Source organism: Apis cerana, linkage group LG5 (genome assembly GCF_029169275.1).
Source record: "Apis cerana isolate GH-2021 linkage group LG5, AcerK_1.0, whole genome shotgun sequence".
NCBI classification, from domain to species: Eukaryota; Metazoa; Arthropoda; class Insecta; order Hymenoptera; family Apidae; genus Apis; species Apis cerana.
Window position 1 is genome coordinate 7,919,154 of NC_083856.1, and position 18,793 is coordinate 7,937,946.

Genomic DNA, 18,793 nt, shown 5'->3' on the forward strand with positions numbered 1-18,793 from the left:
AGGATACGTGTGCAATTGGTCCGATCGCGCGCGAAGACGCCATCCAACCACAGGGAATGGGGATCTCGTTATCGTGGCCCGACTTTGGCAATTCCGCGTCGGATCCGGTCGGCCGGTCGCTTATCGGTGGACGATTAATAACGGCCTCTCTCTCCGCCCGCTTCTCGGTTCCCTATGATTTATCGACTGGGGGGCCAGGCTATTCGCGAGAGAAACAGGTTGAAACATTGCGCGATGCTAATACGAGTACATTGATTATTAATAGACGTTGTTGAAATCGCTCTTCTTATTCTTACATGGAATGGGTCTGCGTTCCCTAATTTCTCGATTAATCCGACTGTGAAATCGATTCATCGTCGAACGTTGATCGGCAATCTTCTCCCTCGAATATCGAACGATATATCGAGCATGTACGCTCATTTGTAGGAATCTCGAGTAAAGATTTTGGGAGAAGTTTGTAATAATTTGAACGCGTGCATCCGTGCGAATATCACGGATGAATGATAAAGATTTTCGATAAACGAGGTGTGAATTTACGAACGGAAGTAGTTATCCACGCCTGTGGATAACGAAATAAGAGTGGTAAGAGGAATTTGGAGGTGGAGAAAAGTTAAGGTGGGAAGAATCGCCGGTTTGTACTGATTTGAATTTGGGCCACGAACGATCTCATTGCGCCTGAGAATCGTCTTAGGGAGCATTTCCCTTGGCGAAAAGGTTATTTCTACGTCTTCGCTATCAATGTAGCGGGTATCACGAGGCGATGAGGTTAGCGTAGCGCCACGAAAAGGGGTCGTCTCGAGGCAATCGGGCTAAACTACGGTCTCATTTACACACTTAGCCGGGCTTCCGCCTCGCTCGTTTCTACCCCAGACATCGACCGGGAGCGCAAACGGTTTTCATATTGTCTTTTTACCGCTCGTTCTCATTTTATCGCTTGTTTGGGATCGCGCCATCCCGCGTGTCTCCGTGTTGCGGATTCATCTTCGTTTCTTTCGCTCTTCTTATTCGCGTTTCTGTTCTCCAATTTTATTCGGACAAAAAATGAAAATTGAAATTACTTATCTGTCTTACGTATCAAATTTCACAGAATATATTACTATTTCGTCAAATTAGGAATTAAAAATTCGAGATTATCAGCTCGAAGATCGAGAACCCTCGTTTATCCGTTGAAATAATCGAGATAATAATTGTAATACGATTATCTTGCTTCCACATCAAGTGTTCCACAAACTAATCGAAATAACAGCATCAAAGATTCTCGATTTCTTCTTCTCCTCCTCTAACTCCCCTCCAATCTTTCTCGAGCAATTCTCAACATCCCCTTACCTAACACGCTCGTTTCTTAATCGGCCAACGGCCGAGGGAACGAGAGGGAACGTCTGCAAGATTCATTCAATTCGCCGAGTGTTACCTGCAACTTTCTCGCGGGTAATACTTTTAGCGAGTCAAAGTTGCGCATCGTCACTGGTGGCCCCCCGGTGTTCGGGAGGGAGGGCAACCCCTCGGTTGAGAAAAGCATGGGAAGGGTGGGCAGGCCAGAACGGACCGCCGCGAGCACTTAAGACTATTGTTTTCAATGTAATTGGATAGCTGCTGCCTTCTCTCTTTCCCTCTCTTTGTCCCTTTTACTTCCGCCCGCCTTCCGTTCCGCCAGCCACCACGATCCCAGACGAGGGTAGAAAGCAGTGAGCCGGTCCCCCGATGTAGCTTCAACAATTATCTTGATTGTTTTATGCATACACCAAACGAGGCGACTACACGAGCAAGAGGTAAGATCCTTGGGATTTTCACGAATGAAAATTCCGTTTTTGATCATCAGCAATTTTTTTTACCCCCCTAAGATCACCATTCATCCTTCCGAAATTGACGTTTCTTTGAATTTCTTTTTACGAGATATTAAAATTTCTATCTTCGTAGTTTCAAAATCGAATCTCCCATGTAGAGAACCACCGCCGTTCGAAATTTCCATCGAATCTCATCCCGTCCACAACCTCAAAACTCTAATCACGCCCAATTACTCGCGTTACCCGATCCGCGCGGAACTTCAATTCCGCGATCCATCCCCGTCAAATCCGCAACCACGTCTCAATATCCCACCCCCACTCGGCCTATATATACATATACATATATATATACTATATACATATATACCCCAAGGTATGACGTTACACCACAAATGGAGAGAACGCTACCTAGCGCGGGCAAGATCCGATAGAAACTCCACGGGCAGACAATGCTCTCGGCCGATTTAATTAGGATAAGAATCGCTTGGATCGAGTATACACGGCCGCACAATGGGCTTTCACGGTGAAAGAGGGAGAGAGAGAGAGAGAAAGGGAGGGAGAAGTGAGGCCACGCTTCTGGTGCATGTATACCATGGCTCGCCTCCAAGAAACATGATATACAGAGGGGCGGTGGGGAGGAGGGGTGAGAGTAGGGGAGGAGGAGGAGGGGGACGGGGTTACAGCGGTTTCCAAAAATACCGCAGGCTTCGGGAAAAAGTAACGAGCGGCGGGGGATTGGCGGGGCGAGGGACGCGAGGCCTGGAACGTAATACCACGAGCGCCACGTGCTAATTATGTAAAAATATGATGCGGTTCGGGCCGCTTGCGGTGCAGCCGCGGGCTTTTATGCGCAGCCGGATCCGTCGAGCGTACACGCGCGCGCAACCGGGGCAAGTTTTGGCATCGGCTCGTTGGGCCCCCGATACTCCACGTCGAATTTAATGTTCGCGCACGAGCCGGCCTTGAATTACTACGCCGAGCGTGTCGCGGAACCAGAGCCTGATTTAATCGACCGCTCTCCAAAGGTCGTGCGTACGTTACTTTACGTACGCGTTCGGCCCCAACGAGGAAGCCACGGTGTGCTCGGTTCGATGTTAACGTAAGGTAACGCTCGAAGGGATTCAGTTCGTAAATACAGCTTCGGTATATTTTTTTGCTTCGGAACGGAGAAGGAAATATTTTATACTCGATCGTTATTATTATGAATACGTAGGAAGTGTTCGGAGGAAATTATTAAAACGGTTTTAAATTAGTTTTGTGAAGAAATGATTTAAGATGGGTGATTTAAGATTCAAAAAATGGGTATTTCTTGAACTGGGGTGTTTGTCTATTGACAGGAAAACACGTATCGCGAAAGAGAATGGTTATTACACGATATTGAAATATTCGCAAAATTTTTTCCTCCTCTTTTCTTCTATCGAAACGATTTGGAATGGATGCGAATATTATTTGAGACTGAATAGATACGAATGCCGATAAATTAAGAGCATTATTATCTTTATTAATTAATAAATATTATTCTTTCGAATTATTAAATTATCTTGATAAATTTATTTGTACGTATTGTGATATGAAAAGTATTTAAAAAAACTTTTGCAAATGCTTCAATTGATAATTTTTAAAGTATCGTGAAATTCTGCCCCTTATTTTATTTTTATCGATACGGGCAATATAAAATGTCACTTGATAAACGTTAATACAGGAAAATAAAAATGGTTTCACATGGGGTAGAAATTAAAATTGCAAAATGTAAAAATGTGACGCATAGCCAATACTGTGCATATTCAACATTCGTGTGTTCCATTTTTTCGGTGATAAATGGATTCGTGGTGATCGCGATTTGTTCCCTCGCTTTATTACGACTTTAATATAGCGATGGGAACTAATACAAGAGATGAAAATTAAGATGCACGACGCATTGTCCCCCCGGGATTAACGTGTACCTCACGTAATATAATTAACGTGATTATCCGTAGATCGCGTGAGTCGCTTTTTTCAACGTTTCTTCTCTTCCGGTTATAGCGTTTCTTATTCATAATTCACACCAAATGATCCAATAATTCGACAGCTACTACCATTTTAATCTTACGTCTCTCCAAAAATTCATCCCCAAGAACATCTTAAAATTAATATCGAAATTATTTCTAATTTCTACGAATATTATTCTTTCCATTTTTTAAATTATAACCTACCGTATCTTCTTCGCGTCTCGACCGAAATAAATTTATTTCAACATAAGCAGCAAAGGGATAGACATAATCATAATCATGAATCATCGAAATTAAAAATAAGTTTAAACGCGTTTACGTACAAATTAGGGGTGATGGAACATCGGTCCAAGTATCATTTTCAAAGAGATCAACATCGGCGGAGAAGGCGGTTCGCGACAATGTTTTCTCTCGTGCGTGCGCGCGCGCGCACTTTGGGGCACGTGTCGTTCGTCTTCCTGTTGCTTCGGGCGCATCGGAGAGCAGCGTTGCCGCAAGTGCGAAATTAATGCGAGCAGTAACTTCGCTGGAAGAACGATGAGATTTATACACGAATTTATGGACTCGCGCAACAAGACCGATGGAATAACCGAGGAGTGCATCATTTATGCATCTAGCTCCGCTTTCGCCGCCACGTCTTTGAGCTGTTGCCAATGCCATGCAGCTCTCCCTTTCTCGCTCACGTGTCACGCCGCCCCATTTTTCCCCACCCCCCGCTCGACCGGTCCAAACGCATCATATCGAATTTTAAAGCTACGTGTCTATGTATAACTCTAAGCTAATACTACCTGAATTAAAATTCAATTTTACCAATCCCGTAACCGGATACTCTTACGCCCCTGAAATCCAATTTATCGAGACGATCTTGGAACAATCTCTCACTTTCAAAAATAATTTATTATTTTGACTCGATTAGGCGCAATCTTCCGCGATATAATCGTGATACATCGTCAAAGGGAGAATCCATTCGGACGGGAATATCGCGAAAACTTTCTATTTTCTGTTCCCACCTTTGGGACGGATTACTCTCCAGATATTCTCTCCAGGATTTTTCATCTCGATGAATTTTTTTCCCTTTTGCACAATAATCACCTTCCTCTGATCGGGTGAAAATATTTCGGCGACGAAGCAGAAGTTGTTGTCGCTATCGTTTGGAAACGAGTTTCTCTTGGAGAAAAGAGAAGGGAGGGAGGTGTTCATACGCGACAAGGGAATAATTTATAACGACCACCTCCGAACAAGCGACAAAGTTGCGACGACCTTTCCATTAAATCCCTCGCTCACCAGTAAACCTGTCGTTTCCACGAGCTTTATCGTCGCCGATCCGTCGATTTCCTTCAATAATTCGCGACACAAAGATTATCTTGTAAACCGCCTATCTCTGCCCCCCCTCTCTCCACTATTGACCTCTCTCTCTCCCCCTCCCCCCGTAGTATAGTATATCTCGAATGGCCCCCTCGTAAAGTCCATCTTCCTGAAAGCCAATACGAGGGTATCGCGCAGGATGGATCGCCGTGTGTGCATCTGCATCGGCGCGACAACGCGATAAAACGTACCTCTCTTCCGTTACAGTCGAGAGGTAACGATCCTTTTTTCTTCTTCTCTCTACCACTTCCTTCTCTCCCTCTCTCCTTCCCTCTATTTTTGTCATTTCTCTTCCCTTCCCTTCTCTCTCTCTCTCTCTCACACACACCCCTTCCCCCCTCTCTCTCTTTTTTCGTCGTCGTCGTCGCCCAGCAATAAATAGTATTTCGCAGGTGCGTCCAGACGACGCGACGCCCTGTAATGCGACTGCCGTCGCGCAGATAAAAGTCCCCCGTGCCATCTATGCGCTCTGTGCACTTACCTGTTACGCGATAAATCACTCGATAAATTGTTTAAAAGCATAGACTGCCGGGGAACGCGGAACGGCCCGGGCTTTGCCCTCACTTCGACGCACTGTCGTCGTAAATAACGCGTAAGTTTGCGACCGGGCCTCTCCCGCCTCGGACACGCTTCGAGCTTCACGGCTCTAGAGAAAGATGTAACACGTGGAAACTGGGAGAAACGTTTTTGGATACGCACACATATATATATCTAATAAGTCACGACGAATAGGTATGTTGAGATCGATTGTTTGGATCGATTCTTTTTTCGAGGATCGTGATTCTTAAATTTGTTCGTTCGAAGAGGGTGATTTGAAATATTGGATGAATTGTTAAGAAGAATGGTAGGTAAATTTACGCCAAGTGCTCTCATAGAGATTTGATCTTTGATGTAATGGTAACTGTAATGGTACGTAGTTGATAAAAATTTTTAAATTTAAGTCCCAATAAAGAAATTCCAAGGAACAAAGATGGTAAATTTATACAAGCGATCGAGAGAAATGGAGAAAGAGAGAGAGAAAGCTTTGAGCGATTTTACCTTCGGGGAAGGTATCGCAATGAGCTTTGGAGAAAAATTTTATAGGGATATTTACGAACGCGTATAATAGATAGTAATGAGAATGATTTACGTTGCAAAAATATCGATTGAGGTTATAGACATTATAAACGTCCGCAAATTTATGATTCGGCTCAAAACGAACGTGTTTTCTCCAGAATTCCATTCGTTTATTGCTCGATTGTAGTCAAAATTCCATCGGTCGCCGCGCTATTAATCATCGACTCTTAAAAACGGACAAGAATTATTAAATTATTCTTTTTTTCTTTTCCAGCATCCGTACCCTTCGGAAGACCAGAAGAAGCAACTGGCTCAAGACACGGGGTTGACGATCCTTCAAGTTAATAACTGGTAAGTGGTTAGCGATTCATTCATGCCAACTTATCGTATTGCGACATTGCGTATCGCGAGGAGTTAATACGATCCAAGCTGAAATCGAGGACACTTTCCCAACCACTGGTATATCTCTCCATCGAGATACAAATTTCCTTCTTTATATCCCCGGTTGCGACAAATGATACGCGTTAAGTTAAGTCGGTTAAACGACAACTCGATCGGCTAAATACGTCGATCGCGCGAAATTACGAGGAATTGTGTTGACTAAAGGTTCGGGGAGGGAACGCGATTGCGCGGCGGATTTCGAAATTCCCGCGATATCTGTGCCCCGCGCGGCCATTAAGACGGCATTGTCGTGCCCGCGGGATTCCTGGCGTGCCCCTTGTCGAAGATAAAGCCACCGTTTCAATGCTGGCTTTTCGCGTTCCGTTCCGAAGGAAAACGGTCGAGCCAAGCGGAAAAGAATTTGACGTATCGGCGTGTCGGCCGTGTGGAATTCAGCAATTCGATTTTTACGATTTATAGTCGTTAAGAGATAGAATAGCGCCAATCGCGGAAATCTTTTTCCTTCCATCTCCAAATCAAACCAGTTATCCGTTCAATTCGAGGAGGAAAAGTAATATCTAATTTTTTATCGTCCCGAATTATGGTCGAATTAAAATACTCGTTTCGTCTTTCGTAATATTTCCAATCATTCCCCAAATAGTAGCATCGATCGACGATCGTTCCCCCTTTATTACGATATATTTCTCTCACCGTTTCGTTCGACCACACGCGAGTAACACGGAGGAAACGAATAATATTTCCCGCGATTCGACGGGAATAAAATCGTAACGGAGTCGGTATCGGCTATCCTCCTATGGACGTAACGAGACGTTCCAAGAATGATATCTATCGTTGCACGGCTGGCAGCCAGGTAGGCGGCGAGCAGCTTGTAAAACGTTTATGACAGTCCACTTTATGCACCTTTAATCTCGGCGCGAAGTGCCGTACCGGATTATATTAGCCGCTATTATGTACCGATTTTACGATTTTCGTATCTGGGCCGTCCAAGTAGGGGGAGGAGGGGGGGGGGCGAGAAAGAGAGATTTTCAGACAACCAGCCTTCGGTTCCAACCAGCCATTTCTTTCTCCTTCGATCCTCTTCATCACCGTCCTCTTCCCTCCTTTTTAATTCTCTCTTCTTCTCCCTCTCTTTCTCTACCTCTCTTCCCCTTCCTTTTCCTCTCGTCCCTGTTCCTCGAGAATCCTTGTATCGAGACCGAGGAGAGTACCGTAAATTCAGTGGAATTTTGACGCTACCGATAAACGCACTCACAGGCGCGTGTACTCGGCTGGAGGATTTTCGGTTCCCGTTCGCCATAAACGCGATAGCGAAAAATGCGCGACAACGCGATCCACACGATTCACCACGTTGTATTCACCACCAGGATCTCGAACGGGAACGGGTTAACCGACTAACCTCGTAGGTGGCTGCATCCGCTTAGAATGCGGTTGCAGGTGCGGCTGATAAGCGCCGAGGAATTCGAATTCGTTGCTCTCTTCGTATACTTTCGAAGAGTTTTAATGATACGTTTCTAATCTAAATTTCTTATACGAGTCGTTTTTATCTCGAGTCGAATTGTTGAATAAATCGACAGTTGTTGCTTGTAAAATTTCCTTCTTCGATTCCACATATAAATTGAATCTTTTATCATGGAGGTTGACAAACATTTCTAATTCACACTGTTCAAAAATCCACGCGCTTTGATCGATTTTTATCGTCGTTCGAGAACCATCGAACAATAATCGTTACCAAGAATATTCCAGGAATGCGTCGCTGATATATAAAGCACGTTAAATCTTTTCTCTTTCTTTCTTTCTTTTTTTTACTCTCCATCGATGCTCGAATTAAAAAGGAAATATAAGAAGGGAGAAAAGAAAGGAAGAAAAAAAGTGAAGTACATGCTCGAGATTCCAAGCAACAAGATGGCGAAGTTACATTTTATGGTGATTCGCGTTACCTCGCGGCAATTTGCCGTGCGCGGAATGCCGGTCGAAACGATCGCAATTAATAAACCGGTGCCTTCGTTCCTCTTATGATTCATAATGATACGGTTAATCGTTCGACTGCTGTTTATGGACGAGCCGGAATTAGTCTCGCGGGATTTTAGTCTTTTAGCCTCTCTCCTCTCGTTTCGTTCTCGTGGAAAACGCGAATTTAATTGCTCGACGCGCCATCTCGGGATTATCGTCGATCAAGTTTGATCAGACGCGTGCGTGTCTCCTCCACTTTTGAGACGTTCTCGATGTTGTTGTTGAATGGCGCGTCCTTTTACGACGAATCGATAATTTAGGAGGAAATTGGGAAGGGGACGATGATTGGAAGCGGGGGTTTTTGCTCGTGGGTGGAATATCGAAGGGGATGGCGATTTTAGGGTGTCGGGCGAGACGTCTACTTAACGTTATTGGCCGGAATATTTCTTTTATTTAGTGGATCGGGGTGGTGGAAAGGATCGAGTATACCGATATAATTTCTTTCTCGATCTATGAACCGGGTGGGATACATTTAATCGGCGCGGTAAATTAGGTAAATTGAATTTCTTCCTTTTTTCTATGATGTATTATCCGCAAAAAAAAATGTAAATTCTTTAACATCGTAATTATTGAATTATCGTCACACGTTTCTCGTAATTTACATTACGTTACGTGGAAAGTTTAAGCTCGTTATATCGAAACACGATTATATATATTTCTAAAATTTTATGATTTAACCAAAAAGTTTGATTTATAAATATATCGCACCGAACAAACTCTAAAGTTCTTTCCTCTCGAATATTTATTACCATGAAATATCGTTTTTTGGAAAGTAAAAATTCTTTTGGATATTTCACGTCACGCGAAGGAAGAGGAACTCTTTGGAGGAGAACGTCGTTGAGAAAAGTTAATTCCAGGCGATCCGTTGCGAAACGGAAAGGGTTAAGACGAGAGCACCCTCGTGCGAGCTTAGTGCGTCCTATCCCGAGAAATCCCCCGTTTCTTCGAGTTGATCCACAATTCTCCCCTCCCCCACTTTCCTTTACAGAGGACGGGACTCTCCCCTCGCCTCGTATCTCGCTATCTTGATAGATGTTTCCGCGTAACACCTGCGCCAGCATCCGAATTACACCGGTCCCTGTTTACCGTGATGTTTAAGCGTCCCTCTTCACCCTTCCGCTCTCCAACAACTTCACGGAAAATACGCGTCCTCCTCCCCTCCCCTTCCCCCCTCCCCGCCCATTGTCTCTCTTGCTGAAATTTCGTTGCGTGGGGGGTAGAGGGAGGGGAGGCAGAGGGAAGGAGAGGGGATTGGATTCGCTTTGGCCGTTTCACGAAATCCTTTCCCGAATTTATTCCAGGAATTATATAATAAAGATAAATTGCAAGAATTTTTTGCGAGATATTTTCGCGCAAACAGATAGAAGAACGATTATTTCAGGAGGATAAAGAAAAAGAGATAAATGGTAAGAATTCGAGGGCGCAGTGGAATCGAGAGTGACTTTTCGTAAAAATAAAAATAAAAATTCTTTTTCTAGAAAACAAAAGACGGGAGCAAATAAAACTGTAGAGATTGTTCCAACGAATTCGAAGGAATTCCCTCGCCCATTCCCGAATCTAAAAACGATTTCTTTAAACTCTGTATCCGCTCCTTACCGACGATCTATCGTAAACTTTGCCTCCATCCTCCAATTTTCCAAGAACAACATCCGCCTAAATTATTCCCGCGAATCCGAGAAGGCCGGCCTCCGTCTCAGGTTCAGTAAACCCCACCAAGGATCGAAATAAAATCCTCGTTCACCGATGTCGTCCACAGGGGGAGGGGGGGGTGAATCAGCTGACGGGTGGCCGAGGCCGGATATAAAATGCGAAACGAATTGCCCGACGTTCCCTCCCTCCCTCCATCGTCGCACGTTTTGTCCGTGCCATCTGCCCGCTCCGCTCCGCTTCGCACTCGCGACGCCACGGAGACGCGGGTGGTTTGCGCCGCCGTATAAATAAAATCGTCGCGACGCCTCGTCCGAAACGACGTCCATCCGCGCACGACGACTCGCCTGTAACAAGAAAACGCATACAGAAGCAAAGGGGGAGAGAGAGGGAGAAAGAGAAGGTGCCGGTAATTGAACACAAATCAAGTCTAAGAAGGCTGGAAGGGGGAGGGGGAGGAGGGGTTAGGCTCGTGATTTTTTTCGATTCGGCCACGCGGTTGATATTTATTCGGGTGCACGTTCCGGGGACGCCCACGCGATGCCACGATAATTGCTAGGCCGCGACGGTCCCGAACGGTGTTAATTGCGTGGCGAGCGGAAGGGAGACGGCGCATGCATCTGGTGGCGAGGCGGGCCGCGCGGAATTTCTGGCAAGGATCCCTGTTTACAAGCCACCTCGTGCCGCCAATATTTTCTCAGGCGTCTGTCCATATCGCTGACGTTCTCCCTCCTCGTAATTAACCGTAACCGGTGTCCACGCGCAAATTAGTAGCGCATAACTTTTCGCTCGGCTCCGAAATAACCAGCGACTCCACTGCTCCGCATTCTCCCCGGTCCGGCTTCGAGTTTAATTAAGTCCATCCTGCCCCTCTCTCCCTCTCTCTCTCTCTCTCTCCCGCCCCCTTCCTCCTCTCGACCGACGAGAGAATTACGTAAAAACGATGAACTTGCCCCCGCGCCACTTGGTCTCATCGACGATGAAGCTTTTTCCCGCGGAGTTCCTCGCGAGGAAGATTCCTCGCAAAGCTTAAACGAGCGGGAAGCGGACGAAGGTAGGGAAAGAAGAAGGTATTTTTTTCTTCTTCCTTCTCCTCCTCTTCTTCTTCTTCTTCTTCTTGAGCGCAGACCGAAAGTGCGGGTCGTGATGTATGCTTGGCGTGGGTGGGCAGGTATAAGGGCGCACGTAGGCGGGCCCCGGAGCTTACGAGGCTTGCACTTGCGCGGCGGCGAAGTGTATGCGAGAGCCACGGCAATTTCTTCGTGGCGCGATAAGTTTCGTGATATATTTCGCCGGGGGAAACTCATGTTTCCGTAATGCAATTAGAGCGTGGCCGTTGCACCGTGGAACGTTGCCTCTGGTGGTGGACGAAAAGGGGTGCTGCGCCGAGGGACGACGACGGGCAACGCGACGGTGTTGGCCCGCTTAGAAACAGGTCCTAGGTCTAATTGGAATAACTCGAGACAAATGAAATAATTCGTGAAATAAAAGGCCCCTTCGTCTCTTCCTACGTGAACGGAGGAGCCCGCCCTCCCTTTGTCCTCGGTGACCAAGGTTCCACCCCTTTCCTCTCTACTTCTTACGAGATTTACTTTGTATTCTTTGTATTCTCTCTTTCTCCCTTTCTCTCTCTCCGTCCGTTTTCGTTTTCTTCGTGCTTCTTACCCTCTTTCCCCTCCACCTTCGCCCACAATTTTCCGTCACATATATCAGCCTGGACAGTAGTTAGAACCGTTGCCAGCTTGTTACCGTGTGTTACCCTTCGTACGCGTGCTGACTTACCGGCTGTATCGCGGGGATGAAACCGCGCTCGAATTGAGTTCAAGATGGAATTTATCCGAGTGACGGCGGATATTTGTTAGTTTCTTGTAAACAGCCCGATTAATCTTGGATTAGAAACAGGTTCGTTGATCTTTTGCTTTTATTCCTTTTCCCGTATCGCGTTCCATTTATCAAATTTCGCTAATAAATAAGAATCGATCCTCGTTTGAGCCACCGTAACCATGCACCGTAACCATCAACCTCGTTTCGTAACAAAAGTACTAAAAAATTACTTTTATAAATCACTAAATCATATCCCTTAAACGTTATCCCTTAAAATTCTATCAAATTATTTTCATTATTTCTGAGAAAGGGAAGATCGGGAACGGAAAGCGTATAATTTGCACGATCGAATGCCAAGTGGAAGCACCAAGTCCTCTTGATCCTTGTTTGCGCGGTATGATGCACGACTGTCGACTACTTCCGTCGAACGCCATCGTGTTTCACAGTGGCGCAAATGTGTACTAATATTTCTGCTAATTTAACCGTACCCTCCCCACCGTCCGGTATCTGGCTAATAAACCAGCGGTTATTTATCGGTCTGCCCACCCCCATTCCTGCGCCTCCCGCCCCACGTGCGGTGGCTGCCACTTAGGCCGTTTATTTCGACGTCGCGTCCACCGCCGCCGTTTTTCCCCGCCCCACTGCACACCGATTTACTCTATTTCGCCGAAATAATTTTATCGCCTAGGCCGTACGTTTCGTCGACACCTCCGCCACCGTTGACGACCGTTACGCGTTTCGAGACACGCTCGAAATAAGTTTATCAGTAGGCCCGTTCATCCTCGTGTCCCTTCGAACGTTGCGCAATTCCCGACGTTCGACTGTTGTTTACTCGCAGACGTTTATCTCCTCGCTTCGACGACGGTTGAATCGTTTTTGTCGCCGTGCCTCGTGCGCCGTAATCTTGTCTACCAATTCTAGGAAGGAAAATCTAACGTTTGTTTACTTTTTTTCTTTCTTCACGTTGACTCGAGGTTCAGATTTCTCCGTTCTTCTTTGTTCAACTTTGCTCGCATAGAAATTTGCAAATTTGAAATAAAAATATTTCGCGATTATATATATTTTACTTTGGATTTTTATGCATCTCTTCGTATGCATCACGTATGCGGGTATCAATAATAGATCATAAGTAAATCTATAAATAATTCATTTCATTATCTATGTACCAATAATCAAAAGTCACAAAGCACTGAGCACAAAGAATAATATTCGAATAATCTTTAACTTCTTTTTAATTCTCTTTTTAATTTATTTTTTATAGAATATAATAATATCCACGATTTTAATTCTGAAAACGAAAATTTCCAAATTAACCCTGTGTCTATTCTAATTCTCACGAGAGAGTCACGCATAACCTCCAAAACTTAAAACATCATTTACAAACGTTCACTTTACACTTTACACTCGCAACAAATTTACACGGGGCAGAGTCTAATTCGTTAATCAATTTCCTCAGAGAGGGAGCATCCCTCGCAAGTGTTATTTTGCTCTTCCCGGCCAGAGAGGAGAGAAAGAGAGAGTATCGCGCGTGGCGCCGCGAGACTTCCTTTCTTTAACATCGCCTCCGAAATAATTTTATCGGCCAGGCCATTTATTCCCGCCCCGGCCCATCCCCCGACGCGTTTTTCCCCGCTTCTCGCGCGATCCACGCGGCATCCGCGCGATTTGCTCTATTTGAGCGGCGGAGGTTGAAATAATTTTATCACTTACAGCTGCACCTCGGCTCGGCGTGTCTTAAGAGGATTTCGATGTTAACGGAGACGAAGAGCGATTTCGCCTAAGCCCCCGAGACGACGCTTAATCACCGCTCGAAATTTACCGTCCTTAGGCCTTCCTTCCTTCATTTTCCCTCCCCCGAAAAAGTCCGCTTGGCACACGGGTGGATACACGATTTCCCGCGAAGAAAACGCCACAACTTCCCTCATTTCGTAGATCTAACGTCGATCCTCGATATTTATACGATCGAGGGTATTTTTGGAAAATTTTTGCACGGTCGAAAGTAGAACAGGTGATCTCGGATTAAGCTGCATATATTCTATGAATGAAAATAAGAATATCATGTAAACGTAATTCCAAATTCGTAAAAAAATTCTAATGAAAATATAAACCCTAAAGCAACGAGATATTTATAAAATCCGTTCCTTCTTGCCAACATACCGGCGCGATTCGATATACCATTTTGCACGCTAACTGCATCCAATTACCAATTACGTATCCTTTACGCAAAAATGTGTATTTATAAAGAGAAAGGAATTGCCTCTCCTGCTTCCATTCTCCTCGTCTCTTACTGCTAAAAAAAAAGAAAAAAAGAAAAACCTTTCGCGTAGTACCACCGTCCATAAAGCGATTTCTCATGGAAGCGGGCACCGAGAGCAACGACGTGTGTACAATCCACCCTCCCGCGTCTCGCGCCGTTGTCGCGGTTCCTCGAGCGGATCGTTAACATCATAACTGTACGTCGGACGGATAATTTAGACCGCTGTAAAACCACCAACCACTCCTCATCCCGATGCGCGGCCGTCTATATATACGCCTATTATATACCACCAGCTCGCGTGCACGTGGACACGACGTTCGGCTGTGAGCGGGTCGCTAACGAGACGTTTCGTTTTACAAAATCGTCCGAGACCCGGGAGCCACGCGAATGGGGCCGTAAATCCCGGGGCCGGATGTTAATATCCAACGGCCGCGGCGCCCTCCGCGGTTTTCCTACTTCGCGTGGCCCGCAAATATTGTTGCGCGCGGTCCACGCGCGGATGTCGCAGTTTTGAGCCGCCGATGGCCGTTAAACGTCACTTGCCGGGGGAACTAATCTCTTTTACGCGTTCCGCGAAAACGTCCCGGGCCAAACTCTGCTAGGCTGTCAGTGCGATGGAATGATGGCTGGTTAAATCATCCGTGATGGCCGAGCTTGGTGGAGGTGGCAACGTGCGTTTCGTCGAAAACGTGGCTCGGCTGGCTGTTTAAACGGGACGTGGAAATTGAATACGTGTAAGGGGGAGGTAGGGATACGTGGACAGCGAGTTTGATTCGAAGAACGTACAAGGGATAAGTGGATTTTAAGATCGGATACGTTCTACGTTTCCTATTTGGGAGTAAAATTATGAAAGGTATTCCATTGGGGGTAAATGTTCGACGAAAGCGTTCGTTTGTGAGAAACCTTGGCGCGAATTTATGACTTTTTTTTAAATGAACTCTTCTTCTTCGTAGAAAGAAAGGTGAGGATCAATCTGAGTATTCATAATTTTGATTATTCGTAAATCGATGCACGACGATTCGAGAATGTATTAAATTTTTTAAAAATCTTGAATTTATGGTTTTTTTTTTAAACGAACTCGTCTTCTTTTCGTGGAAAGGAAAAAGTTGCGGGAAGGGTGAGTCGTTTTCGTGTAAGGAGCGATTCGGTACGAAGATTAGGCGATTCGATTAGCCGCGAGCGCGGGAGAGCAGTCGATTCGCCGCAAATGAGCTCGTTTCGAGAGAAGCCGAACGACTCACTGGTTTCGTCGATTCTCCCGTTAAGAAAGAGATATTGGATTTTTGTGGTCAGTTAAACGCGAGAGAATCGATCCTTCGATGTTCGATCTTTTAAATCAACCCAATATTCTTTCAATCCTCGACGATATCTTGAATTATTCGTTTTTCCAGACTCGTAGCTTTCGATATCCAATTTAATTCCGATAAAACGCGATCGTCGAAAGAGAGAAAATTGGAAAACTTTCTCCATCGACGTTAAAAACACCATATAAACCGCGAATTGAAGCGTCGTTTCAGACGTGTTCGAAAGGATCCCCGGATTTCTCGAAAGATCAGCAGAGATCCGGGCGCGTGACAGGGATCCAAGGATCGAGGTGAAATTCTGTAGGGTAACCGAAGACCCCGTGCTCACGCTCGGCCGAGTCGAAAATCTTGGGACAGCGGTGCGAGGCTTGTCAGCGACGCGAGAAAGGGCCGCGGAGAGGTGATGGAGTGACGCGATACGCGCACCGGTGACACCGCACACCCGGCTGACTTACGGACCCTGGCATCACCTGCTCTTACAACGTACAAACGAGCCTGCACACCGTCGAGCTTAATTCGCGACGCGTCTGCACGAGTTGGCCGCGATTGATGATGCCGCGATAAAAGTTGGGGGGAGGAAGCGGAGAGGAGTCGAGTTTCGTTGACGATCTCGGGAAAATTCGCACGAGGGATTGCACGCTTCGTAAAAAATTCGTAGGATTTATGCATAGAACGAACGATACAATAGTCGATTTGAAAGAAAGAATGGAAAAACGGGGTTCGTTCCATGATTTTCGCAAGATACACGGAAATTTTTCTAATATATTTGAACACTTGATCGTAAAAAAACGAGAAGGGAAAGTGGTTATAATAATCACAGCCCCTAATAGACCGATAACTAACTAAAAGAGCACACGCAGGTGACGGTTGACAAACGGAGCGAGTGCGAAAGCACGGGGGATCGGTAGACCGCCGCTAGAAATCCGGAATCGTGTCCGTACCACGTCGGTGATTCGGACCCCGTTGGCTGGCTTCGTGTAACAATCTCATTTAGCCGTTGCTCTCCACCCTCGCCGAGTCAGCCTCGATGGCGTCTCTCTCTCGTCAAGCCTCGTCGTCCGCCTGGAAAGGTCCCCCTCGCGCACCGCACCATCACCCGTGTCCCGTATACCGAACCCTCTGGAGGCCGTGAGGGGTGGCCAGGAGTCGGATATCTAATTAGCGGGGTAGCTGATCGGTAATTACTACGATTAATCAATCCGTTTTCCATTTGTGCGCATTGTGCGCGCTCGGCCGTGCGGAAGGGAGAAGAACCGCGAGAAGGGGAGGGTGGTTCTGGGCGGAGAAACGCGAGAAGAATAGGCGTTCGAGAGGGAAAGGGGTGAGAGGAGCGAAAAAGGGATGGTTGCCGATCCCGAGGTGTTGTTCCTACCACCACGATTCTCGTTTGCTAGTTTCGGATTGTCGCCCGATTCCGGTCAATTAAATCCTCACAATAGGTGGCCACCTATCGGCCCTCCGACGCGATTCTTCTCCACCGCTATCCCGAGATAGGGATGTCGGCCTGTTAAAGTACAATCGTCGATTCGTTTGTACTTGGTTCGACGGAATATTAAGGGAGAAGTGATCGATCGGTTACCGAGGGGAGGAGATGGGGCCGCGCTTCACCGAGTGAATTCGATTAGATTTATTATTCGAGCGGGAGGATTCGGAAAGGGAAGAAGAAACGTGGCTCGGTTTCGAAACGAGCGTCAATTACACCTATCGTTTTCTTGACGACGATTTGCGTGGGGAGGAGGGGAGGGCTCCTCGTCAACTGGAAATCGAGTTGAATGCGTTCTAATGAATGGATCTCGCCTACGTAATTTCGAAATTGACACCGATGCGCGGAGGGAGAAATGGAGGTGGAAGAGATCGGTAGCGTTACGAGATTGACCGGGTCAATATGCATACGTTTCGACCCACTCGACGAACTTTTTATTGCGTTACGCTCTACACCGTGCGTTTGCTGTCGTCCCCCCCTTCCTTTACGCTCGTTGAGATGCTGCGTTATCAGTGGCGTAGGCAGCGGAGGACATCCTTTGATCGATCCTATTTCAATAAATAGGAAAATCTTTGATCGTATTTAAACGTATCTTGAAATTAACTTTTATAAAAATTGATTCATTTATCGTGTATCGCTATTATAACATACGTCTCGAAAAATATTTGAAAAAACGCCTTTCAAAGCGCTTGTAACAAAAATCTCATCAAACGAAACTCTCGTAATCCAAAACGTTGTAACCTTTATACCTGTTCATTTTGAATTTTCGTATTTTGCGAGAAAAGAGGTTGTGAAAGAATATAGACGATACGCCACTGGGAGCTTCATGGGATCCAGTTAGAAACAGTACGCTAATGTCATATCGAGAGAAAGAGAGTCGCAGCTACTCGCGTGACAAACTCTCGGAGGGGCGTCGAGGCATATGGAGCCTCGAAATCTCTTGATGCCATTAGCCCCGACTTTGTAAATAGTTTTCGTTGGAAGAATAACAGCGCGCGTAGGGGTCGTAACCCTAAACCCCTGTACAGCTTCTATTCTCGACGAGCGTCGACGCAGCAGAGAAGAACAACAACAACCCTCGAAACAACACCGAAAGGAGCCCGATTGTGATCGATCATCGAGGGATCGTTCTCCCGCTCCCTCCCTTTTTTCCCCGCGTGCGAACAGTTTCAGGGAAAGGGTTGAAGGTTGGCCAGGGGGAGAAGGGACCCCTTATTTGTTATTTGTTTTGCGCGAGAAGATTATCGCATTATTACGCGGGGGCGAGTCAAGGGTCTTGCTCTCGTTGCTCGTGGGATTTGGGCGTTCGAAGACGCGCAAACACTTGGCATCTCGAATTACATTCCTCGAATTAGGGTTCTGCGATCTTCGTGGAACGGACACGTGTCACCGAAATCCTCGAGGAGGATAGGAACGAGTATAATTACACCTCTAATTCGTTTCCTCGCGCGGATATTCGGATAAACATCTCGTCGCTTTGTCATTTAAACCGTTCCAACAAAAAAAGAAGAGAAAAAGAGAAGAAAATGGAAGGTTACCTTCGTTTCCCCCGATTAATCTAATCCACCTCGCGTTACTCGTTCCCCTTGAAAAAAAAAGCAAGGATCAGGGTTCATACGGTTGGCAAGCGTCCTAGTTGGCCATACGCGTGCAACCAACGTCGTTTCGAATAA

The 18,793-nt window shown here is 46.1% G+C and overlaps 1 protein-coding gene across 7 annotated transcripts in view; it reads left to right on the forward strand.

Annotated features, from left to right (window-relative positions):
• Window positions 1-18,793, forward strand: part of LOC107994307 (homeobox protein homothorax) — a 483,716-nt gene that overhangs the window by 374,635 nt on the left and 90,288 nt on the right. For all 7 annotated transcript variants that reach the window (XM_062074850.1, XM_062074849.1, XM_062074848.1 and 4 more), the window contains one exon: window positions 6,468-6,544. In XM_062074850.1, the coding sequence (XP_061930834.1) occupies window positions 6,468-6,544 (77 nt within the window). The remainder of the gene's footprint in view (window positions 1-6,467; window positions 6,545-18,793) is intronic.